Here is a 27,874-nt window from a genome sequence, read left to right as displayed (position 1 = left end):
TAATACCTGCAGTATTAGAAGGTAACTAAATCCTTCTCAAGCTTGAATGATGCATGACTTACATTTTTTTTTTGGTAATACATGCCGTATTAGAAGGTAACTAAATCCTTATCAAGCCTGAATGATGGAGGAGTTAGCAAGGTAGTCATGGCGAGTGCACGCCGTGTGGGCCTGGCTTCTGACACGTCCCTCTCCCTCACACACACATACACACACACACATCAGCTGACGCTAGGGCGCCCCAAGACCTGCCCTTTACACCACCATCTGACGTGTAATTGATTTTTTTTTTTATATGCTTGAAACTACTCGAGCAGAAGGGAACGAGAAACTTGTTTTAAGCTCTTGAGAAGATTCCTGCCTTTGCTAGCGGTACATTAATGTGATTTTTCGTGCCTATTTAAATACAAGTTTTCGTAGGACCTTAAGTGTTGAAAGTGAACGTCGCCCACCAGGTAATGATTGAACTGACATGCTCGAAAAGCAATGGTTAATTGGCCATGACAGTAGCTTCAGCTGTTTGACTTATGGATTAAAGATGACTTGTATGTAAGTTTGATGAGAACTGATGAAAGTATATTTTTTTAACATGGTTATATTAAGATTAGGGGCTAAACTAAAAAAAAATTGTGGTATTAGTAGGGAGAGGCATAGTGTTATAGTGGTGATATTAAGGAAATATTAGTCATGGAGATAACTTTTGAATATGTTCAAAAGTTATAGCTTTTTAGACAAATTTTAACCTACAATTTGGTTTATCACATAGTAGTGAATGATTATTGATACAAGAGTGATGGGAACTTGAGGGATGAGACTCATGATTGTAGAGAACTAAGTAAAAAGCCGTAACCACGTTTTCAACACCAGTAGGTGCTGTAGTCTTTATCTGAAAAGGGTTCCTAATATGGGAAAAGCAACAGAAAATTACTTTCCCTATGTATGGGTAATAGGCAAGACTAGGGCTCTAGTGTTATTATTAGAGGCAAAAGTAGATTTAGAGAGATTGTACCTGGTCAAGAAGAATGATTATTTGAAACAAAGTATAGAATATCTTTGATACAAATTATACTAAATGTAAGAACTTGACAGTTAAGGACAAGGATTGGAAAATGTGGACTTAAAACCAAAGCCAGAGCTGTAGCTGTGTATGGAATCGTGTCTCAAAGTGGAAGGTTATGGGTACCAGGGTTCTGTTTTACTTCAGAGGTGCAGCAAGCAATTCTTGTATCAGCATAGGTGAAAATTATTGTAGTAGGTGTTATAGGTAATTGACCTCCATTTCATGTGCAACAACCTCAAAAGAATTGTAGTTTTGATTTATTTCTTTTTATGTAAAATTACCAGTGAATCTATAAAGAATAGCAGTCCCAAGAAACCTAACTTAGTTTAATGAAACTTTTATTAAAGTGATTGCTGCAGGTGGAATAGTTCTACTTATCATACAATAAGTCCATTGATATGAGTTTTCTTTATATCAGTATTCAAATCACAGTGTCCCCTGAAGTGAAATAAAAACTGATAAATCAAGAGGCATATTGGGGGATGGGGGCAGTCACCTCCCTCCTTGAGCTATAAAGTTTACAATAAATTACTCATTAATACTGATGAATAATATTCTTACAATTATTCACACCCTGTTAGTCCCTTAAAAGGAAATTATATATATATATATATATATATATATATATATATATATATATATATATATATATATATATATATATATATTTTTTTTTTTTTTTTCTTTCAAACTATTCGCCATTTCCCGCATTAGCAAGGTAGCGTTAAGAACAGAGGACTGGGCCTCTGAGGGAATATCCTCACCTGGCCTCGTTCTCTGTTTCTTCTTTTGGAAAATTAAAAAAAACAAGAGGGGAGGATTTCCAACCCCCGCTCCCTCCCCATTTAGTCGCCTTCTACGACACGCAGGGAATACGTGGGAAGTATTCTTTCTCCCCTATCCCCAGGGATATATATATATATATATATATATATATATATATATATATATATATATATATATATATATATATATAGATATATATTTGACATTCAACTTTCAGTGATTTGCACTTGTGCCTGTGAAATAACCTTGTTCATTTCACCACTTTCTCAAGCACTGACATAAGTTCATAATAATGAAATTTTCTCCATCTGTTAAAGCTTATCAATTTGTTTCATTGAACAACTCCCTTGGTTCATTATACCCCTAAGCCACCTAGAACAGTATAACCTAACTTGGGTTACATTGAGGTTTCCTTGGAAGAATATATTGACTATTGAAATGTAGACAATCCCTGTTTAACTAGGCTAGGCTCAGGAAATGCAAGTTCAGTATTGAAAATTATTATTTATATAGCTTTCATGTGAGGACTCTCAAAATATAATCACCCGTGCACTCCTAAAACCCTGTAGGCATCTCGTCCCTCCATTTGTTTAGCATCACACATTCTCAGTGCAACTGGGCGGATCAAGTATATACAGCCTGTGAAATTCACTCATACATCCTTAATCATGCCCATTGTGTGAATGGTGAAACATGAAATATAAAATGTGTAAGATGCTTTTTACTTTTTCACTTGACATTTATAGTTGATTTATTAAGTAATACCAGTAACTTCATTCATAGCTCTCATTCATAAAATGCATCCATTGCATCCAGTCCTCTTGTCATTCCTTTGAAGTGAGCCAAAATATATGATTCTTTGAAGGTATATTTTAGATTTTTGTAAATTTTTTCATGCTAAAGTGCATAATGACTGTTTGGGTACAGTGCTTAACAAATTCCACAAAATAGATCAGCCAGTCAATCATTCTTATGACATCTTCATCTGAAATATTCCAAGCCTTAGTCATTTCTCCCTGTATCTATTCATATCTTTCACATCTTCCTCTCCTCCTTGTAACTCAAACTACTAGAATACTTCCTTCTATTGAACTTATTGTCTGCCATAGGTTCTGTATGACCTTACCATCCTAAACAACTTTCATTCCATGTGTCATGAGTTTATTCATACTACATAACTTTCTCAAATTTTCATTTTTCATTATACCTGTGCTAATTCCATACTGCATAGCTTTCTCAAATTCTCATTTTTCATTCTGCCTGTCCTAGTTCCAATTTTTTTGTACAGCCTATCCAACTCTTGTCTTGTTTTCCACCATTGGGAAGATAACTTGGTCATCATATCCCATTATATGCAAACTGGTGACATTAATTCCAGCCCTGGACTGGTAGTACCTTTCTGGCCACAATGCTGAATCCCTATTATCAGAAAACACTACTCAGTTTGATATTCTATCTGCCTTTAGTGGTATCATTTCCAGTGCCCATCACTCCACACCATAAGGGACTTCTCAGAAGTCTAAACATGCAGCAAGCACTTAGACACAAACACCCAAAGCAGCCTCTCAAACCCTCACTATCTTATCAGAAAACACTCAGCAAATAACAGCACAAAATGCTCAGCACCACCCATCATTAGATAACCCTACTACACAGAGCCCCATTCACACACTAAACATTCCTTAACTTGTTGCCAGTAGCATTAAGAACCTCTTAACACATGCACTCAAACCCACTTCAAGAATGCAGTTTTACACAAATAGCCATGTTCAAGAAAGTAGACTTGCACCCAAATGTACCCTCCCTTCTTTAAAAATCAAAACAAACTAATACAAGACACAACATGGTCATGTAAGAGGACTCATAACACTTAGCTTGAAGCTAAGCTGAGCTTGCTAGGCAGCTTTTAACCTCAAGATCCCAGGAACTTGGAACAGTCACTTGCTGCTTAGTATCTAAAAATTTTGATTACCTACACATCAAAACAAAACTGCTTCCAGTACAGTTTCACCTCAGTATGCTTGAAACTCATTTCTTTGCAACAGCACAAGGGCCTTCCCACCCAAATTACTTCATAATCACCCACTCTTTCTACATCTCCATCTCTACATCTGTCTATATCTCAGATGCCCAATCTCCTCTGAGAACTCCCTGAAGGGAGTGGCCATGGCAAAAGTCTCCATAACAGGTAAACTCCACTGCCATTTTTTGGCCTTTAGTGTCACACCCTTAACAGGCCACTGGCAAAGGACAACTCTAATGTAGTGTTTAAAGAGGCTTTTACATGTTTTCACCAACTACTTCTATCTAAAGCATCTATTTATTGTTTGTCAAAGTAAATGTTCCAACCACAAGTAAAATGATATACTATTCCTGCTTCACACTTCCACATCTGCTACTGACAGATTACCCCTGCCCCAACTGAAATACCCATTGTAATGACTCACAAGCTTTAAGCAACCACCCTTTGAACCCAGTCTTAAACTAAGATCCTCCAGATTTGAAACCATCTCGAATTGCCATGCCTAGGCATGCACAAGTTACACTTTCTTATCGTTGTACTGGACATCAACCATCTCTCCAATCTACAACCACCAGTTCATTGTATCATAAGACTTTTCATGTTCGAGATGTAACTTCCATGTTGAAGACAGTGGACACACACTCCTTAGTTGTCTCATCAAATCACCTACAGACATCACTGCACTTCTTGAATTGTGGTCTCACCAAGTTGATGGGGCTGACTTCCTCAGTGTTGCAAGAGCCCCAAAGAAGGGGGTCTTGGGGTAGAAGGATGAGATGAGGTATATATGTATATTGATATATGTGTGGAAAGAGGGGTTGTTATTTGGGGGTGAAATGAGTATGTTTAAAGGTATAGTGGTCCCAAAAATGTTGTATGGATGTGAGGCGTGGGCTATAGATGAGGATGTGCTGAGAAGGGGATGTGTTAGAAATGAAGTGTTTGAGGACAGTATGTCATGTGAGGTGGTTTGATTAATTAAGTGATAGATGGTTAAGAATGGGGTGTGGTAATAAATAAATGTGTGGTTGAGAGGGCTAAGATGTTTTGGACATATGGAGAGAATGAGTGAGTAGTTGACAAAGAGGATATATGTGTCAGATGTCGATGGGGCAAGGAGAAGTGAGACCAAATTGGAGATATAAGGATGGAATGTAACAGGTTTTAAGTGATTGGGACCTAAACATGCAGGAGGGTGTAAAGCTTGTACAGGATAGAGTGAATTGGAACAGTTTATACAGGGATTGGCATACTGTGAATGGACTGAACCAGGGCATGTGAAGCAGCCTGGAGAAACTGTAAAGATCTCTAGGGCCTGGTTGTTGATAGAGGGCTGTGGTTATGATGCATTGCATATGACAGCTAGAGAATGGAAGTGAGTGAGTGCAGCCTTTCTTCATCTGTTCCAGGCACTACCTCACTAACATGGGAAACCACGATTTGTTATGATATATATTCCTACGAGTCCACGGGGAAAATGAAAACACGATAGGTTCCCAAGTGCACTTTTGTGTAATAATCACATCATCAGGGGAGATACAAGTAAGCAATGTAACAGTCAGTTGATATACAACGAAGAGACATGGCTAGGATGCCATTTGGTAAACAAGTGATTGTCTAAGACACAATGAGTGTATCATAAACTTATTATGAGGACAAGAAGGTGAATTGTTTACAAATTTCATCAACAATAAAGTTATCCAATTTGTATAGACCCTCACTAATATTAAGGTTATAATTCTTTGGTTATTTAATAATAGAAGATTCATTGATATTTCTGGTGGTACTGGAGTTAAGAGTTAATAATTGAGATGGCATTACTCCAGTCAGTACAGTGATCATAGTTTTTAACGTGATTAAACGAGGCATTTGATTCTTGTCCTGTTCTTATTCTGTATTTATGTTGCTTAAGTGTGTGTGTGTGTATAATAAAACTTGCCTGATATGCTAGTGTGATTTTTTCTTTTAAGTCCTGTAATGTTAAGAAGCGGTCTCAAATAGTTCCACATGCTTAAGGAGTTTCTATCTCTGATGATCACAGGAAGTTTCACATATGTTGCAATCTCTATGTCCTTACTTAATTGCCACTTTCCATAAGGGAATGAGCATTTAAGATCATTTGAAAAGTATCAGGTAAGTACATGATATTATAAGCAGGCACAACATTCAGTATTATATTCTACATGATGATTGGAGGTATTTTAGATCGTCAGTTTTTACATAAATGGTGTTATATCTTTAAATGTAACTTCTGATATTCACTCTGTGCTAAAATAGCTTATAAGTTGAAATAACTTAGTTTATCTCTCCTTTATTTAGGTCTCATATTTTGGTGGCAGCTGGTGGCAAGAGAGAGAATTATTTTATGGTAACTTCAGTTGCATTTTTTTGATATTCTTTTTGAATAAAATACTCTTCATGATGCAAGAGAATAGACTGTGGTTGATAGTATTATGGGGACTCTGTACATTCACCCTTTGCTTTAGTAATGAAAAATGCAGTGCACCACAAGGTAATGAAGCTGATGATAGTGCAAGTACTTGTGGATGTGCTGCCACCAGCAGAAAGTCATCAGAAAGTGTTGTTCAAGTTGATGCACTCCCTGATCCAAAGACAGAAGATCCTTCAAATGAAACACCAAGTTTCAAATACAGTCAGGAGGCTAATGTTGCTAAGTCACCTCGTACTCACCAGATGGTAAAGATTCCGGGTGGAAAATTTGTGATGGGTACTAATGAGCCAGTGTTTCATGCTGATGGAGAACACCCTGCAAGATGGGTTGAAATTGATTCCTTCTTTCTGGATGTCCATGAAGTCAGTAATGCTGAATTTGAGCTGTTTGTCAATGCCAACAACTTTAAAACAGAAGTAAGTGGTCAGTGATAATGTCTGCTTTGATAGTGCCCTTGAAAGCTGTTACACTAGCAAAATTATGTGATTATCCTCACACTGATAATTATTTCATTTTGATACATTCTCTGTTATTGATCTGCAAGTCATACTAAATTTGAGATCATCCTTCAGTGATTACTATGTCCCATTGCTGTTTCATTCCTCCTCAACATCACTTTTTTTCTCCATTTGTCTTATTGCTGAGGCAACCTCATTATTTTCACTCATTCCAGTTTCATGCTCGGCACATAATTGATAGTTTCTTCTCTGATGTGAAAGCCAACCCATTATGTAGGAGTAAATCATGTATTGCTTTTAGGTCTCATGCACCTGAAACAGTTGAGATGGCTCTTAAACAAAATGTTTGCTAAAGATTTCATATGGCAGTACAGTTATACAGAAACTGAAGTACTTAAGTTTTTCAAGGGCACACACATTCTCATGCTACAGAATCATGTATTTCTTCCTGTGTACCAAGTAATTACAGAGGATCCCCACATTTCAGAAGGGATGTGTTCTTGAAAATGTATCTGCATTTCAAAGTTCCATAAAGCAAACCATACTTTTCCACATACTGCCATAAGTGTCAGTGTGTACATAGGAAATTTTTTTGGTTAACAGAAGTAATAAAAACACACATAAATGAAAATGTACTTTTTAAACACATTTTAGACAGTTTAGATAGTTTTGTAATATTACTCACCACAAATATACATAAGAGTTACCAGAAATCTTGCTGAGTGGTGCATTAAGTGATATTAGTTGCAGTGGGATGGTTTATCTTTGAAAACTTGCCAGAAATTTTACCACATTTTTATTGTAAAATGCTCGAGTTAGTAACGGGGAACAACTGTGATTCAGGAAAAAAAAAAAAAAAAGGACATGGGAGGAAGCAGTTTTCCATGGTTGATAGTGAAGGTGGTGTGTGCTTGATGACAGATGTTTGGCTTAGCATGTACCATAATATACGAGTAATGTGGTGAGTGAAATGGTTATGGTATTCTTCATAAATCATAGCCTTCATTTATCTTCAAAAGCTTACTAGTAATTCTACCCTAATGTTATGAATCATTGCCCATTTGAGCTATTATTTGAGAACTGTGTGATGAACACAAACAAATGATGTAACATTTCATTTACCTGTCAAGCTGTGGCTGAGGATATTTTTTCATTTTCACACAATACACATCCTTCAATTCTGCTCTCTTTTCTCTCACTTGAACTGCATCTTGTCTTGACACAGCTTCCTCATTAAACTCAGACTTGGACAGGATATCTCAGTGGGGCACACAAAATCTTGTTAAGTTTAATGCCTCAAAGACCCTGTTTCTACCGATCTCTATTGAAAACTCCTCACAACTCCCATCTCTCCTTTGATGGTTCTGTAATTCCACCTCTTGACTCGATGAATATACTTAGTATTACTGTAACATCCACTATTTCTTGGAAACCTCAAATTACAGGAATAGCTAAATCAGCCTCTAAGAAACTGGTCCTGTTTAGATGTTAGAACTTCTCTTCTGAACAATTGCTCCATTTATATGAGACATTGATTCATCCTTGTATGAAACACTTTTGTTACATTTGGGGTGGTTCTAGCTCTGCATCCTTACTTGACGAGAGTTGAGTCAAAAGTGGTCAGACTTATAAATTGTCCTCAGCTGGCTTCCAAACTTGACGCCCTTGCCCTATGCCACACTGTTGGTTCTTTTTCCATCTTCTATAGGCATTACTTTGGTCTTTGCTCCCGATAGCTGACTGCTTGTGTGCCCACACCACTAGCTAGACCACACATACTTGGCAAGCTGCTGCATCACATGATTATTGTGTGGCCATGAGCAACTCAATGGTGGGCTGTTTTGATACCTGCTTCTTTCCCTACATGTCAGAGCTTTGGAACTCAACCGTCTCATGTTTTCCAATAACTATGACCTGGCACATTTAAAAAGACAGATTTTTCACTTTCTCCAAAAATTCTTAAATGCTTTCCCTTGTCTTTTCATTTTCCATTTCATAATTCTCTCCATATTTCATTATAACCTGGCCTTGATGTGGGCTTTTGTCTGTGACTCAAGCCTTCAAAGGCCCCATTCGTTCACACTCAGTCTCTAACTGTCATGTAATAATGCACTGAAACCACAGCTCCCTTTCCACATCCAGGCCCCACAAAACTTTCCATGGTTTACCCCAGACGCTTCACATGTCCTGGTTCAATCCACTGACAGCATGTTGACCCCGGTATACCACATCGTTCCAATTCACTGTATTCCTTGCACGCCTTTCACCCTCCTGCATGATCAGGCCCTGATCACTCAAAATCTTTTTCACTCCATCTTTCCACATCCAAATTGGTCTCCCACTTCTCCTCGTTCCCTCCACCTCTGACACATATATCCTCTTGGTCAGTCTTTCCTCACTCATTCTCTCCATGTGACCAAACCATTTCAAAACACCCTCTTCTGCTCTCTCAACCACACTCTTTTTATTACCACACATCTCTCTTACCCTATTATTACTTGCTCAATCAAACCACCTCACACAACATATTGTCCTCAAACATCTCATTTCCAGCACATCCCCCCTCCTGTGCACGACTCTATCCATAGCCGACGCCTCGCAACCATACAACATTGTTGGAACCACTATTCCTTCAAACATACCCATTTTTGCTTTAAGAGATAATGTTCTCGACTTCCACACATTCTTCAACGCTCCCAGAATTTTCACCCCCTCCCCCACCCTATGATTCACTTCTGCTTCCATGGTTCCATCCGCTGCCAAATCCACTCCCAGATATCTAAAACACTTCACTTCCTCCAGTTTTTCTCAATTCAAACTTACCTCCCAATTGACTTAACCCTCAACCCTACTGTACCTAATAACCTTGCTCTTATTCACATTTACTCTCAACTTTCGTCTTTCACACACTTTACCAAACTCAGTCACCAGCTTCTGCAGTTTTTATTTATATATATATATATCTTTCTTTTCAGTCCCCCCTCTTTTGTGTCTGTTTACTGCCAATCAGAACAGTCAGTACCACAGTGATGTTGGTGATAATCTTTCAGATTTTTTTTTTTTACCATTGCACATATTACTGACACTATGTACATGTTTATTTTCAAAATTTTTGATGTGGGGATTTTAATGACGGTCTTTGATAATGAATGATTTAGTTATTGATATAGTAGTTAGAGATGAAGCAGTCATTCATTGTTTTCAAGTTTTATTGCTGTTATCACTAATGAAAACATATATCTTTCTTAAACAGGCAGAAAGTTTTGGTGATTCCTTTGTGCTGGAGGGGGAATTATCAGAAACAGTGAAGTCCACTTTAGAAAATGCTGTTGCTGCAGCCCCTTGGTGGGTCCCAGTTAAAGGTGCTAATTGGCAGCACCCAGAAGGACCAGATTCTGTTATCACTGGTATGATTTTTTCTAAGTTCGTAAGATTGTAAGGAAGTTTACAGTTTTTTTTTTTAATCCATGATTGCAAAAGAGTGCTGTATGAAGCTTTAGTTTTTTTAAATCCTTGGTTTATCCATACTTTGAAAGAAATTTGGCTGCTCAGTAAGGTACCTTTTAGATCTCAAGGAAGAAAAAGAGTTGTGGAGATAGCATGAGAGGAAATACAGAAATGGGATGTGGAGCTTTTAAATGTCTTGTCTGTAACATGTGTTTCTCTCCTATTTTTTGAGCAAGTTAGCATGTCCAGAATTTTTTGTAAACATTCTTAGCTTTGACCGACATAGGGTCCATTCACAGCTACCAACATTTTCAGAGTCTTACAAACATTATATTTCTTTTGTGACCCCACCCCCAAATTGAACTAAGAAAATGTTAACAAACCTGATAAGAAGGTATGGGTCAGCATTTATTTGTGTTTTCAAAAGTGCACAATGACCTTTGACCCCCTTATCCCAGCGAGTAGTTGATATACTCTTGAAAATGTTAATCATTATTGATTATCATTAATACTCAAATGAATCTGAGTTATAGTATATATGATCATTAATGCTCAAAAGTTATGAACACTTCATAGAAAAAGACTAACTGTCGTAAATTTATTAATCTGATTGATTGATAGGCATGAGTATATTTTTTCAAAGTTTTACAAATATTGAAATTAATAGAATGTAATTTTTTTTTAATACCCTAATAATACTGCATTATATGTCTGTATATATGAATATTGATGTTCTAAAGTTATGGATTTTTGAGAAAAATTCAGACTGTAGTAATGTCTTTTGTAATTGTATGAAAATATACACAGTAGTATGCCAATATTCATAATTTTGTCACATTCATAATAAAAAAGTACGAAGAAGAATATATTTTACCCCAGCTTGATTTCAGCTGTTCAGCTGGGTAGTGTGGTTTGACAAGTGTGGGTAGTGGGATGGAGGGGCAGTCAGTTCCTGATTGGCTAAAGGGGGGTGGGGGCATTTGTCAGGGTTACCTGATGAATAAAGGCCTCAGTGGTAAGATTAGGATACTTAGTAAGCAAGCCAGTTTCCTGGGGCAAGGGGAGTCATTCACATTTCTCCACAGACAAGAACAAGACTACTTTTTCTGAGCCCATATGGTGAATTAATTACTTATTTTCTCTGGATTTTCAACCTTATATGCCTTGCAGAAACTGGACGTTTCCACTGCCCATCAAACAAAGGGATGTTTGGAGAATGTTTTTTTTTATTCATGTATTTGACATTTCCCTCATTAGCAAGGCAGCACTAGGAACAGACAAAGAAATGGCCTCAAATTGGTCACAACCACTCTCTGGCTGTCATGTAAATGCATGGAACCATAGCACCAGATCTACAACCAGGTCCCACAGACCTGAATGCGGTTTCCCGTGACTACTTCATAGATAGATAGCTTCATATGTCCAGGTACAGCCCACTGTCTGCACATTGTCCTCACACCACTCCAATTTGCACTATCCCATGTACACCTTGCACCCTCCTGCCTGTTAAGGCCCCAAGCCTTCAAAGCATCTTTTGCTCTCTCCCTCCACTTCCTTCTTGGTTTTCCCCTTCTGACTCCTCTTAAGTCATTCTTTCCTTGCTCATCTTCTCCATAAGTCCAAACCAGTTCATCGTACCCTCTTTATCTGTCTCATACATTTTCCTCCTTCTACTACTACTCTTTCTTGCCATATCAATTTTTATCAATTTGGGTCTTGGTAGTCAAAGTCATGTTTCTGCAAGGAATGCCTCATGTGTCATCAGTCTTTAGTAATGCTTAATCTGGCTTTTCTATGGCCTTGACTTCTTGATAATTGACTAACCTGAAGGCTGATAGCTCAATAACTCCAACATGTGGGAAAATGACTTATAGACTATTTTTTTTTAATCATTAGTGGTTGATCAAAGAACACTTGCTGGGAGTGGCAATACATTGTTTATGTAGTGGTTCTAACCATGTCTGGACCCAGTGTAGTTTGTTTATGTAGTGGTTCTTACCACGTCAGGATCTAGCCGCTTTGATTTGAAGTGCTCTATGGTTTGCCTCCCCAAAATTCCGTGTTATTGGTCAGGCATCAACATTTAACAAAACCACAAATATAGTATTCTTATCGATGGATATTTTTTTTTTACTTGTCTTTGCTGTAATTTCCCAATCACAGACACATATTTTACATGCAGTCTTGCTTGATGCTGTGCTTATGTCAGTAGAGCTCATCCATGAGTGTTATCTCACTTTTTCTTTCCAGATCGCATGGACCACCCTGTTGTTCATGTGTCTTGGAATGATGCTGCAGCCTATTGTAAGTGGATGCAAAAGCGACTTCCTACAGAGGCTGAGTGGGAACGTGCATGCAGAGCTGGGAAACAAGATAGACTATTTCCATGGGGCAATAAATTGAAACCAAATGACAAGTACAGGTATTTGAATTTATAGCCATAGCCAGAGGAGCGAATGCTTCCTAGTTGATACTTGGGTTCATATAGGCCACTTCAGTTTAACCTGTCTCAAAGTTCTGGATTCTTGAATTTACACATTAAGATTTTCTTAAACACTTCACCTAGCATAGGTTTGGAGAATGCTTCTTATATAACCTTATACAAAATTTTTGCCCATCTACATGAAATAGTACCAATCTGTCAGGAAAGCCTATCAATCCTTCCATTAAGAATCTGATGTCTTGGATGTAGCTGAAGCTGTATATTTAGAGTTCTTCTCTAGCCTTTTTCATGACAAGAACAAGGCTAGGAACACTTGCCTATTTATAAGAGTACTATGCAAGAGCTCCTAACTCTGGGTTTTGGTGTTATCTGAAAGGCCTTGTTTGCAATAAACTCCTCTGATCTTTCTTTCTTGGGAGACTGGTTGCTTTTTCACTGCAGTCCAAATGAGAGTTTTCTATATTCCTAAACCTTTTATAAATCTTTTATATAGAGAGAATTAGGAATTGTTTTGGAAGGAAGGTCATAGCATAAAAAAGAAAGAACAAAATAACAACATGGGAACATTGGTGAAGGGGGCAAATGGGTAAGTGGTAACAAACAGTGATGACATAGAGTTGAAGTGAGTACTTTGAGGGACTGTTGAATATGTTCGGTGGTAGGTTGGCAGATGAAGGGTGTTTGGATTAGGGAGATATGTGAAGTGAGTCATGATAAGTAATTTGGTGAAAAATAACAGTAGCAGTGAAAGCCTTGCATAAGATGAAATGTGGCAAGGCAATAGAAATAGATGGTATTGCAGTTCAGTATCTTAAGAAAGAGAATGACTGTGCTGTTAGTTAGGATTTTCATTTTATGTATGGATCTTGGTAAGGTGCCTGAGGATTGGCAGAATGCATTTATAGTGTTACTGTATAATGGCAAAGGGAACAAAGGTGAGTGTTTGAATTACAGAGGTATAAGTTGTATTGAAGAGTGGTTTTTGAGAGGTTGGTGGCTAGCACAGAGCATCAAACTAGGGAGGAACAATGTGATTTCATGAGTAATAGTGAATGTATGTATCAGGTGTTTGCTGTAGAGAATGTATGTGAGAAACACTTAGAGAAACAGAAGGATTTGTATGTATCATTTATGGATTTGGAGAAAGCATATGATGCTCTGTGGAAAGCTATTAGAAGCAATGAGGTTTTTTTTTTTTTTATAAAAAGAGTAAGGTTCATGTGCGAGTAGGTAGAGAGGAGGGTGAATAGTTCCAGGTGAAGGTGAGTCTGCTCCAGGGATGTGTTATGTCACCATGGCTGTTTAATTTATTTATGGATGGGATGTTAAGGGAGTTAAATGCAAGAGTTTCTAAGAGAGGGGAAGGTATGCAGTCTATAGAGGGAAAGGGGGTATGGGGAAAAAAGTCAGTTTTTGTTTGCTGATGACATGGCACTTATTGAATATTTGTGTGAGAAACTGCATTAGTTGGTGCCTGAGTTTGGGAGAGGGTGAAAGGAGAAATTTGAGAGTAACTGTAAATAAAAGCAAGATTATAAAATTCAGCAGTGCAGAGGGAGAGCTTGTAAGGGATGCGAGTATGTAAATGGAGGAAAATTGGAGGAAGTAAAGTGTTTTAGATGCCTGGGAGTGGACATGGCAGCAAATAAAACCATGGAAGCTAAGGCAAGTCACAGGGTGAGTTCAGTTGTGAGGGTTTTGGGAATATTGAGGAATGTGTGGAAAGAGAGGTCATTATCTGGTAGGGCAGTGCAGAGGGAGAGCTTATAAGTGATGTGAGTTTGTAAATGGAGGAAAATTGGAGGAAGTAAAGATTTTTAGATGCCTAGGAGTGGACATGGCAGCAAATAAAACCATGGAAGCTAAGGCAAGTCATAGGGTGAGTTCAGTTGTAAGGGTTTTGGGAACATTGAGGAATGTGTGGAAAGAGAGGTCACTATCAGGTAGGGCAAAAATGAGTACGTTTAAAGGTATAGTATTCCCAGTGATGTATCGATGTGAGGCATAGGCTATAGATGAGAATGTATGGAAGAGACTGTATGTGTTGGAAATGAAATATTGGAGGACAGTTTGGGATGTGAGATGGGTTGATCGAGTAAGTATTGACATGGTAAGAGAGAGGTGTGAAAAGAAGAGTATGGTTGAGAGATGAAAGTATTTTGGTGAAATGGCTTGGACATATGGAGAGAGTGAGTGGGGAGAGGTTGACAGAGGATATGAGGTGTGATCAAAATGCTTGAGGACTTTGTCTATCACAGGTGGCGGTGCTAAGGAGGTATTGTACTGCTCTAATGTGTAAACATAGGACAGTAAACCAGGCACTTTATAAAGAGGCTCTGGTTCAATTGAGGGATAAAGTGGTTTCTGCACCTTGACAGTGCTCCTTTACACACTGCTGTCTCTGTTCAAGAATTTTTCACAAAGAAATACATTCCTGTTATACAATACCCTCTGTGTTCACCTGACCTCACCCCAAGTGATTTTTTTTTCTGTTCCTAAAAATCATATTGAAGCTGAAAGGTAGAAGACTTGATGACATTCCAACTACCCATAATGATGTGAATGCAAAACTCAAGTCAGTTCACAGTTGAATAATTCCAGTGTTGCTTCCAAAAGTTGCAGGAATGTTGGGGCACTTGCAAATCATCAGAGGGAGATTACTTTGAAGGGGCTCTGTTTACAAAAATATTGTATGTGCATTATTCTTTGAAATAAAGGCTGTCCTAGAATTTTTGATCACATCATGCATGTGTCAGAAATTGAGGGAACAAGAATATGGGCAAGACTGAACAGGAGATGGAAGGATGGAGTGAATAAGATTTTAAGGCTTGGGTCCTGAACATGGAGGAGTGTGAAAGGTGTGCATTGGACAGAGTGATTTGGAGCAATGCAGTATACATAGGGCAATGTGCAATGTGTTGTCAGGATTGAGACAGGGCATATGAAATGGCCTTGGGAAATCATGGAAAGATCCTTGGAGCCTGGTTGTGGATAAGGAGCTGTGGCTTTGGTGCATTGCACATGACAGATAGAGAATGGATGTGAACGAAAGAAGTTTTTCATTTGTTTCTTCTTGGTGCTACCTCACAGTTGTGGGAAATGTTGAACAAGTATAAAAAGAAAGAAAAGATTTTCCAGCAGTTTAACTTCTCAATGTCTTCCTAAGAAACTTATTCCTTGTAGCCTTGAGTTCTGAAAGGAGAGTTAGTGAATTGTCTGCTGTGTTCAGAGAAAAGACTTTTTCTCTTTGATGATAATCTCTTATCAGTTGAGAGAAGCCCCAACCCTAGATTTTTGGCTAATAATGTAACTTTTGAATTTAGAAAACTCTTAAATTTAGAGGATTTCATGAAGAGACCATCATGCTTTATGCCCACAGTTAAAGCCCTTAAGAGACCAGAGGATATTGGGTGAATAATTTTTTTGTGAATCCTAGAACCTTGAAACTCCTTTTGGTGAGAAATATTTCTGCCTGGCTTTATGCGAGAGTATATGATGTGAGGAAGGTGGCTTTTAGTTTAGCCTGCAGGAACCTTTTATAGAAGGAAATCAAGAAAAGGGCTCTTTGGTACTCGTTTAGTACCTTCATCAGATAGTAACTTTGTTTAGATACTGTGGACCTACCCTGTTTGGCTCAGAGATTCCTTATATGGGAGACATATTCCAGTATGTAAATTATATGGGAGGGTATTGATTGAGAGGGTGAAGGCATGTACAGAGCATCAGATTGGGGAAGAGCAGTGCGGTTTTAGAAGTGGTAGAGGATGTGTGGATCAGGTGTTTGCTTTGAAGAATGTATGTGAGAAATACTTAGAAAAGCAAATGGATTTGTATGTAGCATTTATGGATCTGGAGAAGGCATATGATAGAGTTGATAGAGATGCTCTGTGGAAGGTATTAAGAATATATGGTGTGGGAGGCAAGTTGTTAGAAGCAGTGAAAAGTTTTTATCGAGGATGTAAGGCATGTGTACGTGTAGGAAGAGAGGAAAGTGATTGGTTCTCAGTGAATGTAGGTTTGCGGCAGGGGTGTGTGATGTCTCCATGGTTGTTTAATTTGTTTATGGATGGGGTTGTAAGGGAGGTAAATGCAAGAGTCCTGGAAAGAGGGGCAAGTATGAAGTCTGTTGGGGATGAGAGAGCTTGGGAAGTGAGTCAGTTGTTGTTCGCTGATGATACAGCGCTGGTGGCTGATTCATGTGAGAAACTGCAGAAGCTGGTGACTGAGTTTGGTAAAGTGTGTGGAAGAAGAAAGTTGAGAGTAAATGTGAATAAGAGCAAGGTTATTAGGTACAGTAGGGGTGAGGGTCAAGTCAATTGGGAGGTGAGTTTGAATGGAGAAAAACTGGAGGAAGTGAAGTGTTTTAGATATCTGGGAGTGGATCTGTCAGCGGATGGAACCATGGAAGCGGAAGTGGATCATAGGGTGGGGGAGGGGGCGAAAATTTTGGGAGCCTTGAAAAATGTGTGGAAGTCGAGAACACTATCTCGGAAAGCAAAAATGGGTATGTTTGAGGGAATAGTGGTTCCAACAATGTTGTATGGTTGCGAGGCGTGGGCTATGGATAGAGATGTGCGCAGGAGGATGGATGTGCTGGAAATGAGATGTTTGAGGACAATGTGTGGTGTGAGGTGGTTTGATCGAGTAAGTAACGTAAGGGTAAGAGAGATGTGTGGAAATAAAAAGAGCGTGGTTGAGAGAGCAGAAGAGGGTGTTTTGAAATGGTTTGGGCACATGGAGAGAATGAGTGAGGAGAGATTGACCAAGAGGATATATGTGTCGGAGGTGGAGGGAACGAGGAGAAGAGGGAGACCAAATTGGAGGTGGAAAGATGGAGTGAAAAAGATTTTGTGTGATCGGGGCCTGAACATGCAGGAGGGTGAAAGGAGGGCAAGAAATAGAGTGAATTGGAGTCATGTGGTATACAGGGGTTGACGTGCTGTCAGTGGATTGAAGCAAGGCATGTGAAGCGTCTGGGGTAAACCATGGAAAGCTGTGTAGGTATGTATATTTGCGTGTGTGGACGTGTGTATGTACATGTGTATGGGGGGGGGGGTTGGGCCATTTCTTTCGTCTGTTTCCTTGCGCTACCTCGCAAACGCGGGAGACAGCGACAAAGTATAAAAAAAAAAAAAAAAAAAAAAAAAAAAAAAAAATATTCCAGTATGAGTTTTTCTCAAAACCTTCTTCCTTGATGTGGGTATCTTTTTGTGCTTGTATGACAGAATGCAGAGGAGAGAAATGTAGACTTTGAAAAATAGAAAATATTTTGTGTCTGAGTGCTGCACAAGCATTTTTTCTTAGTTTTCTTACTTTGCTGTGCTTTTCCTTTTTTTTTTTTTTTGTTTTGTAAAACTTTGTCCTGTACAGTATCACTTTTGGGTGAACACTTGCAGTTTGTGAGTTCTAAGCTACTACAGCCAGGTGGGAATGGGTCAATGACTTCATCTCTATGGCATTCTCTGATTGGTCCAAAACAAGCTGTCGCTAGTATGGTTGAGCAAGTAGAGAGGTGTGGGGATGATCAGCACATCTTCATCAGATATACTGGGTGTTAAAAGGTTCTAACGTTTATTTTCTAGAGATATCCGGGAGAATCTTGCCTGATCATTGAGTACCACCACCAGAGAGAAAACATTTTTCAGTTTTGAAAACCTATATTGATGAAGTTATAAATCCTAACTATTTCTGTTTGTTTATATGCCACTTGTTATTCATATTATTCATGAGATATATATTTTTCACCTTATAGGGCAAACACATGGCAGGGTGACTTCCCGAATGAGGATACAGGAGAAGATGGATGTAAGGGTCGCTGTCCTGTTACTGCTTTCCCTGTCAATGGTTATGGACTACATAACATTGTAGGCAATGTTTGGGAATGGACAGCTGATTGGTGGCGAGTTAATCACACTCCATCTCTTCAGACTAATCCAGTATGTCTTCCTTTCATGTGTGTGTAACTGCACAAGCATTTATATATATATAAGAAAATAAGTATTAGGTCATTTAGTCCTTGATAGACTTCATTTATGTTATTGTGTGTATCTTCTTTCTTTGTTGTTGAATGATATTGGGATTGTATATAGTATCATAATTACACAATCAGACACAGGGCATTCATGTGGAATTATGTGGAACAGTGGATGGTAAACTTGAGAAGGCAAAATCATTCAGGATATTATGTGGCAATGATAAAGTAGATTTTATGAATGTTAAAAAATGAGAAGGGCATATTACAAGAACAGGAGATAACAGAAAGGTGGGCCTCTACTTCTGACACACATATCCTCTTTTTCAACCTATCCTCACTCATTCTCTCCTTTGGCCATTTCAACACACCCTGTTCTGCTTTCTCAATCACAACTATTTTTATTGCAACACATCTCTCTTACCCTTTCATTACATACTCGATCAAACCACCTCACCACATATTGTCCTCAAACATTTCATTTCCAATGCATCTACCCTCCTCTGCACAACCCTATCTTTAGCCTATGCCTTGCAACCAAATAATATTGTTGGAACTACTATTCCCTCAAACATACCCATTTGTGGATTTTCAGTTGAATTTATTAAGAAAGGAGGTGACTGTGTTGTTCATATGTTGGTAAGGATATTCAATGTATGTATGGATCATGGTGAAGTGCCTGAGGATTGGTGGAATGCATGCATAGTGCCATTGTACAAAGGCAAAGGGGATAAAGGTGTGTTCAAATTACAGGGTATAAGTTTGTTGAGTATTCCTGGGAAATTGTATGGGAGAGTATTGATTGAGAGGGTGAAGGCATGTACAGAGAATCAGGTTGGGGAAGAACAGTGTGGTTTCAAAAGTGGTAGAGGATGTGTGGATCAGGTGTTTGCTTTGAAGAATGTATGTGAGAAATATTTAGAAAAACAAATGGACTTGTATGTAGCATTTATGGATCTGGAGAAGGCATATGATAGAGATGCTCTGTAGAAGGTATTAAGAGCATATGGTGTGGGAGGCAAGTTGCTGGTAGCAGTGAAAAGTTTTTATCGAGGATGTAAGGCATGTGTATGAGCAGGAAGAGAGGAAAATGATTGGTTCCCAGTGATTGTCGGTATGCAGCAGGGGTGTGTGATGTCTCCATGGTTGTTTAAATTGTTTATGGATGAGGTTGTTAGGGAGGTGAATGCAAGAGTTTTGGAGAGGGGCAAGTATGCAGTCTGTTGTGGATGAGAGAGCTTGGGAAGCGAGTCAGTTGTTGTTCGCTGATAGTACAGCACTGGTGGCTGGAAAGCAAAAATGAGTATGTTTGAAGGAATAGTGGTTCCAAAATTTTTATATGGTTGTTAGGCATGGGCTATAGACAGGGTTGTGCAGAGGAGGGTGGATGTGTTGGAAATGAGATGTTTGAGAACAAAATGTGGTGCGAGGTGGTTTGATCGAGTAATGAAAGGGTGAGAGAGGTGTGTGGCAATAAAAAGAGTGTGGTTAAGAGAGCAGAAGAGGGTGTACTGAAATGGTTTGGTCACATGGAGAGAATGAGTGGTGAAGAAAGATTGACAAAGAGGATATGTGTCAGAGGTGGAGGGAACAAGGATAAGTGGGAGACCAAACTGGAGGTGGAAGGATGGAGTGAAAAAGATTTTGAGTGATTGGGGCCTGAACATGCAGGAAGATGAAAGGCGTGCAAGGAATAGAGTGAATTGCAACAATGTGGTATACCAGGGTCAACGTGCTGTCAGTGAAATAAACCAGGGCATTTTAAGGGTCTGGGATAAACCATGGAAAGTTTTGTGGGGCTTAGATGTGGAAAGGGAGCTGTGGTTTCGGTCGGTGCATTACACATGACAGCTGGAGACTGAGTGTGAACGAATGTGGCCTTTATTGTCTTTTCCTAGCGCTACCGCGTGCATGCAGGGAGAGGGGGGTGCCATTTCATGTGTTGCGGGGTGGGGACGGGAATGGCTGAGGGCTGCAAGTATGAATATGTACATGACATATTAATGTATATATTCATGGATGTATTTATTGAAATGTATAGGTATGTATATATGTGTGTGTGTGAGCATGTATGTATATATATGTGTATGTGGGTGGGTTGGGCCATTCTTTTGTCTGTTTCTATGCGCTACCTCGCTAACACGGGAGACAACGACAAAGCAAAATAAAGAAATAAATTATTTATCCCTAGGGATAAGGGAGAAAGAATGCTTCCCACATATTCCCTGCATGTTGTAAAAGGCAACTAAAAGGGGAGGGAGCAGGGAGCTGGAAATCCTCCCCGTTTTTAATTCTCCAAAAGAAGGAACAGAAAAGGTTGCTAAGTGAGGATTTTTCTTCTAAGGCTCAGTCCTCTATTCTTAACACTACCTCGCTAATGTAGGAAATGGCGAATATGTATGAGAAAAAATTACTATTTATCTACTCATTATACTTACCACTGTTTCTCGCGTCAAGCAAGGTAGCGCCAGCAAACAGATGAGTTATGGCCCATCGACTCATATACACATATATATACATAAATCCCATACATGCACATATACTTACACATACACAGACATATACATATATACACCTTTATAATTCATACTTGATTGCCTTCATCCATTCCTTTCTTTTGTACTGTACATGTATGATTTATATTCAAATATTCACAGTAAGTCAGTAATGAAATTGTAGTTCTGTTCCTGAAAATTTTTTTTTACTTTTAGCGTGGTCCAGTTTCTGGAGAAGACAGGGTCAAGAAAGGAGGTTCATACATGTGCACGAAATCATATTGCTACAGGTACAGTTCTTATTCAATAAGTATTTTAAATTCGTCACAGACTGTTACAGCGCTGTTTGTTTCTTACTCATTTGTCATATTCACGTCCATGTATCTTTTGAAATTTATGTCGAAATATGATGAAAACAGTGTTAGTAGTTGTTTTTACAATTTCATATTAGTTAAATAAAGTTTGGCTTACAAAACGAGAAAATTCAGTAAGCATAGAAAATTACTTGATCTTTTTTTATATGTTCATGATTATGGGGAGAGCAAGTTTTGGGGTATTGTAAACTGAATGTTTAGGAGGATGAGAGGCTTTGGTTGAAAGAAATGGGTTTATGTGGTATATTGTGCATGACATGCTGTTGATAGGCTGAAACAGGGCACACAATGTTATCAAAGTAAACCATCATTAAGTCAGTGGGGCTTGGATGTGGATTGTAGACTAGTTTCAGTACATTATAGATGACACATAATGTGTACAAATGAGGCTGTTGTTTATTTGGTCCTCATGTTATCTAGCAAAGCTAAGAAAGGCTATTCAGTATGAAAAAGCACAAATAAGCCTAATGCTGCAAGAACTTGTTTTATTTGTATTTGTAGCTTCAGGCTTCCATAAAATAGTTTTTTTTATTTTGGATGATTATTTTCACCAGTTAGTAAATAAATGTGAAATGCAATAATGTGACATAAAGACAATGTATTTACCTCTGTTAAAATAATAAAGGGTCCAGTCCATCATTAAAGTCAAAAAAATCTTAGTTGTTTTGAAGGGTAAAGCTGAAGCGCATGAAGATCTATTATGATTCAGATAGTGTGGATGGCTTACTATACTGTCAACCTGATTTCTTAACTTTGACAGTAAATAGGATTCTTGGTTAATGTTACCCAGATGCTCTTGAGAGACGAAACCCTGTTTTTGCTAGTGAGGATGTAACCTCCTGTGTGGAATGTGATGTAGAATTATTTCACTTTTTAAGGATGACATCCAGGGGAGTCTGTATATATTCAGATTAATTCATATTCTTAACTTTGTACAGTTTATATTTATACTCTGTCCTCTAACTTTGTTTAGATAGAGACAGATAAACTGAGATTTAAGTGTGGAAAAAGAATAACTTGTGAAAATAACATGTGATGGTTACTCATAAACCTTCATGACCAGAGTACGTCCTCTCATGGATTTTGACAAATGCAGAGCCCCTATTTTGACAGTCAGATCCTTGCCTTGAGATTGACTGCTATACATGCAACATAAATTTGCTAACCTACAATTTATATCCATTTATTCCTGTTCTTACATACGTCCCTTTGCATATGCCACTCCACGTGTTCTTCCATTATTTCTATCCCTCCAGTACTCTTCCACCATACTTTCCCTTGTCACAGGTGGTCTTCCTTGAGAGGGTTTGAGGAATCAGATAACAGAATGTGAAATTAAGTAAGAAACTTGTAAAAGAGGATGTAAAAAAATACTTTTATAGTATATGAGTGGTGAATGATTGGAACAGATTGACTGAGGGCATGGTTAATGCAGACAGCATACATATGTTCAAGAGGTTGTATGATAGTAGCGAGTGTTCAAGAGATGAATGTAAAATTCCCTCCCTGTACAGTACAAACAAGTAATTATTACCAACCCTATTAATTGTTCTATCATACACACTTCATGTAAATTCCCCATCTTGCATTCTTTCCACAAGACCAAACTACCTAAAGGTATTGTTTCATCCACTCTAACACTCCACAATTCATTTCCTTTAGCATTTCCTGCCATACCAAATCACTTATATGCCTTTTCATTCCATCTAGTCATACCACATGCTCCTCTCAAATAGCTCATTTCCACAGCTTGGAATCTTGACCTCTGTGACCCATTCTGTTTCCATGATCCAGCTTCATAGGTCAGGGTCCCTTCATTCTTCCTTCATTTCCATACTTACACCTCCACCCTTCATTATTTTATTAAGGGACCCTGTGATCCTACTGCTCTGTACTCCTTTCTCCATTATCTCCTTCCAAATTACCAAACATATCCAAGATAGTTCCCAGATACTTAAATTTTGTCACCTCTTCCAGTCTTTCTCTCCCAGCATTTATAACACAGCTTAGTATACTTTCTTCATCCACTCAGTAAGCCTCTGCAAAATCTATTCTTTCCCTCTGTTTCCTTTCAAATGCCATTACTTTATTTTTACTCACATTTACCATCACCATTGTTTACATATCATAGAAAACACTTACAACCTTCTGCTACTTCTCTTCACTCTTGGCAAACAACACAGTTTCATCAAGTTAAATACTTTGGTGCTTTAAGAAATTTCCAACAGATGTATGAATGAATGGGGTTGCAGAAATTTTATGTTTAATGTAAGCTGCAGAAGTTAGTTTATATTGGTTATGAGGACAAAGGTTGTGTTGTATTATATTTTATCATAAATCCTGTTCCACTCCAGGTATAGATGTGCTGCAAGGAGTCAGAACACCCCAGATAGCTCCGCTGGAAATCTTGGGTTTAGATGTGCTGCTGACCAGCTTCCAGATTACTTAAAAGACTAGCATATGGACTGTCTCTTTGTTAATTAAATTTTCACTTTGGAAATTATAAGTAAGGGTGCTTTACAATCAAGTCTTTCAGTCTTCCAAAGTTTTATTGTTATGGAAAACTTAGAATATTGAAGTTCATCAAATGTATATTAAGTTCATCAAATGTATGAGCATTTATATCATTTTGTTTTGCATTAATTGCTTACTTGTTGTATCCAGGTAAATTGTTTGTTGCTACCATTATGCAGCCAAAGATTCATCCTTAAGTCCTTTAATTGTAAGCCTGATAGTAATGTTTTTTATTTCTTTATTTTAATACTTGATTGCTGTTTCCCTCATTAACGAGGTAGTGCCAGAAACAGACAAGGAAAGGTGCATCTGGACATATCCATTCTCAAGCTGTCATGTATTATGCCCCAAAACCACAGTTCCTTATCCACAACCAGGCCCCACAGATATGCATGTGTGTGCGTTAATATCTTGTAACTGCCAGTTGTGTTTCCTGCTTAATTATTTTGCCAGAAGATTGGTTGATTTCCCATCTGTACTGTGTATAATTATTCCTGCACATGCAGGATAGAACATTAAGGATTACATTCCTTAGTATTTTTCTCACCAACTGTTTGTATGGCTATAAGTTTCTGTTATTAAATACATAATAGCAGTGCTTGAGATATATGCTGAAGACTTCTGCCTTGTGGTTTGCATATCACTTAAGATTACTTCATTTGAATTACAAATAATACAAAACTTGATTCTTACCAGCTACAAAGAGTGCATTTATATGCACTGCACACTTGGACTTCACATCAGCCAGAAATGATGTATGGTTGACTTCACATTAATTGCAGATGATGCATTCATAGCATTCCATCAGCAGCATAAAAATGTGTTTAACCTGATATACACAAATCTTATGCCCTTTTTGATTATGTTAAAGTCATAATAATTACATGAATTATACGAGAACCTGATAATATATAACCATGTCGATATGAACAGAAACCTATCAGTTGGTATGCAGACTTATGTGACTGACTTTATAAGCATCTACATATCATTTACAAGTTTCACACTAGCTACAATATGTTTACGATTGACATTCTGTTATTCGCTACTCTTCATAGTTAGTCTCACATCAGCTATCTACTATTTTGCTGTTGGTATTACACCTGCTATGTAACTCATAGCTGGCCTTACATGAATAAATGCATACCATTCATAGCTAGCTTCTCACTTGCTGCAAACCAAGTCACAAGTTTTGTGTTGGGATTTGCACCAATAATCACCTCATTTATAGTTGGCTCTCTACAGCAGTTGTAAAACACTGCTGGCGTTACATCAACTATAGATTATTTAGCATGCTATCATTATCAGCATACAATACATAGCTGGCTTCACTACAGCATCTCCTTATGACAAGGTATTAGATCATAGACAGAAGTTGCAGCTGTTTGGAAAGACAAGGAAGGTTAGAGTTCCAGCAGCCCATCTTTGATTTACCAGTGGCCACACAATAGTTATACAGTACAGTAGCTTACAAAGTAGTGCATGCAGTAGTAATGACATAAGCACTCAGCAAACAATTCTTGGGAGCGGAAACCCGAGAGAGAGAGAGAGAGAGAGAGAGAGAGAGAGAGAGAGAGAGAGAGAGAGAGAGAGAGAGAGAGAGAGAGAGAGAGAGAGAGAGAAAGTACAGCTTGGTAAAAGTGGGTCACATGTTCAAGAGAGATTGGAAAAGTTATGTTAAATGCATACTGTGATGCTGTTGCTGCCTTAGATAGAAGAGCAATGTTCTGTATAAGGATAGTATATCCCTCTAACTTAAGTAACTGTTCAAGAAAAAAAAAAAGCATCTGAACAAGAACAATCTATTTTTGAAGCAGCATTGGCTATTTGAGTAATGTGTAGTTTCTAAGGTACATCTCCCATGTACTCTGGGAACCTTAGAGTTTTTTATGAAAACATTCAAGCTCTGGTACATAGTACTTAGCAACAGGACCTACCATGAGACTGAAATAGTATCTTGAGAGAAGTGGTATAATATCATTTAGCTAAAATAGTCGACACATCTGGACTGTACATGTTTGCGTCAGTAGCCTTTCTGTTACACATTGCACAATAATGGTAGAGACAATGCAGGAATACTGATCTTGGATTCAATAGAAAGAGTACTCTTTTAACTAATTATCCATAAGTTTTATCCATAAGTTTAACCATTATGCTTTTAACTCTCTTAAGCAGCATATATATCTTTTTCTTACTTGCCTAAAATATTTTAAAATGCAAATAGTTCACAGTAATGTGAAGATTTATTGAACAGTGATACACGGTACAGTAACAAAGTGAATTAGAGGAAGATTGTTTATGAGCCATGATTAGCCACTACGTAGCAGCTAGAAGAACAATATGCACTCTGTTTTAGAAAAAAAGTAACGTATAAACACATGAAGTTCAATGTAGGTTTTAATCTGGAAATTATTAATATTGCTCAAATGCAATACTTGCATATATAATGACGTAATGCAATCATTTGTTATTCAACAAGCCCTTTGGTAAATGTGTCCAACAACATTATTTAGCATAAATTATTTAACACGAAATTATGCATGTACATAACATGCACATCAGGCCCGTTTTATCTTGCATTTAGGGCTGTGAGAAGCATACCCTTTCCCAGAATTCCAGGCTACTGATACACAGCTTATGAAGCTAGTATACTGTAACGGCCAAGCTTCAAAACTGTTTCAAAGAATTTATTATATTTTGTCATGGCATGGATGAAGCTGCTTTTGAGTGCTTGCATAAAATTAGGAAAAAGGCATTATCCTGATTATTTTTAAACAGTTATACTCTTTTGTTGGCACTGTATTTCACTTACTAGCAAACTCAGGATAACTTTCACTTAAGTTGATTTATTATATTATTATTATTATACTTTGTCGGTCTCCCGCGTTAGCGAGGTAGCACAAGGAAACAGATGAAAGAATGGCCCAACCCACCCACATACACATGTACACATGTATATACATACATGTCCACACACACACATATACATACCTATACATTTTAACATATACATATATATACATACACAGACATATACATATATATACATGTACATAATTCGTACTGCTGCCTTTATTCATTCCTGTCACCACCCCGCCACACTTGAAATGACAACCCCCTCCCCCGCTTGTCTCTAGCTGTCATGTATAATGCAATATATACTAGCCACAGAGCAATTATAGTGATCAATAAGAGGAAGGTCATTCATATTTTTATCCTTTCTATGACTGATGATATTTTAACCACATTCACACTATACCACCAACTAGTGATCTCTGTCTATTTATAGATTCTACATTATACACAAAAAATGTTCAATTTCTGTTCCCGTCTTTAGTTTCTTCAGCTATGCCTGTTGTGCAGGCTTGGTAATTTTCCTGTTGAGAAAATTTTTTCTTTGCATATATTTTGATTTCTTATGGTTTAAATAATCTAGGATTGCCTTACCTGTTTAAAAGCCAATCTTGTGCAGAATTTCTCTTAAGATCTTACAGATCTTGGTGATTTGGTTATTGACACTTGAGACAGATGGATGCTAAATGAAGTATTTGAGAAAATTCTGCATATATTACTTTTCATAGGCTGTGAAAAATTATCTTTCTTTAGCTGGGGATAGGGGAGAAAGAATACTTCCTATGTATTCCCAGCGTGTCATAGAAGGCGACTAAAAGGGGAGGGAGAGGGGGGGGGGCTGGAAATCCTCCTCTCTTTTGATTTTCCAAAAGAAGGAACAGAGAAGGGGGCCAAGAGAGGATATTCCTTTAAAGGCTCAGTTCTCTGTTCGTAACGCTAATGTGGGAAATGGCGAATAGTAAGAAAAAAAAAGCGTGCAAAATATCAAATAAAACACA

General features: G+C 38.0%; 1 protein-coding gene across 4 annotated transcripts; it reads left to right on the top strand.

Moving 5' to 3' along the window:
- Positions 1-134: 134 nt before the first annotated feature.
- Positions 135-25,176, top strand: LOC139760510 (formylglycine-generating enzyme). 4 transcript variants are annotated; one of them, XM_071683820.1, is made up of 7 exons: positions 135-274; positions 6,189-6,737; positions 10,033-10,186; positions 12,477-12,648; positions 18,422-18,605; positions 21,352-21,425; positions 23,864-25,176. In XM_071683820.1, the coding sequence occupies exons 2-7, from the start codon at positions 6,288-6,290 to the stop codon at positions 23,964-23,966; spliced, it is 1,137 nt and encodes a 378-aa protein (XP_071539921.1). In that variant the 5' UTR covers positions 135-274; positions 6,189-6,287; the 3' UTR covers positions 23,967-25,176. The 4 variants fall into 4 exon arrangements, with proteins under 4 accessions (XP_071539921.1, XP_071539913.1, XP_071539905.1 ...); XM_071683812.1 differs by having other exon boundaries at positions 175-372; XM_071683804.1 differs by having other exon boundaries at positions 175-455.
- The last annotated feature ends 2,698 nt before the right edge of the window (positions 25,177-27,874 follow it).

This window comes from Panulirus ornatus, chromosome 3 (assembly GCF_036320965.1).
Source record: "Panulirus ornatus isolate Po-2019 chromosome 3, ASM3632096v1, whole genome shotgun sequence".
Classification (NCBI taxonomy): domain Eukaryota; kingdom Metazoa; phylum Arthropoda; class Malacostraca; order Decapoda; family Palinuridae; genus Panulirus; species Panulirus ornatus.
This window is presented reverse-complemented; position numbering and strand designations above follow the sequence as displayed.

Bases quoted from the DNA above. Each gene is read 5' to 3' on its own strand.
- LOC139760510 (XM_071683820.1), top strand. From the start codon at position 6,288: ATGATGCAAGAGAATAGACTGTGGTTGATAGTATTATGGGGACTCTGT. The intron at 6,738-10,032 runs GTAAGTGGTCAG...TTTCTTAAACAG, and splicing joins CCAACAACTTTAAAACAGAA to GCAGAAAGTTTTGGTGATTC. The intron at 18,606-21,351 runs GTATGTCTTCCT...TTTTACTTTTAG, and splicing joins CATCTCTTCAGACTAATCCA to CGTGGTCCAGTTTCTGGAGA.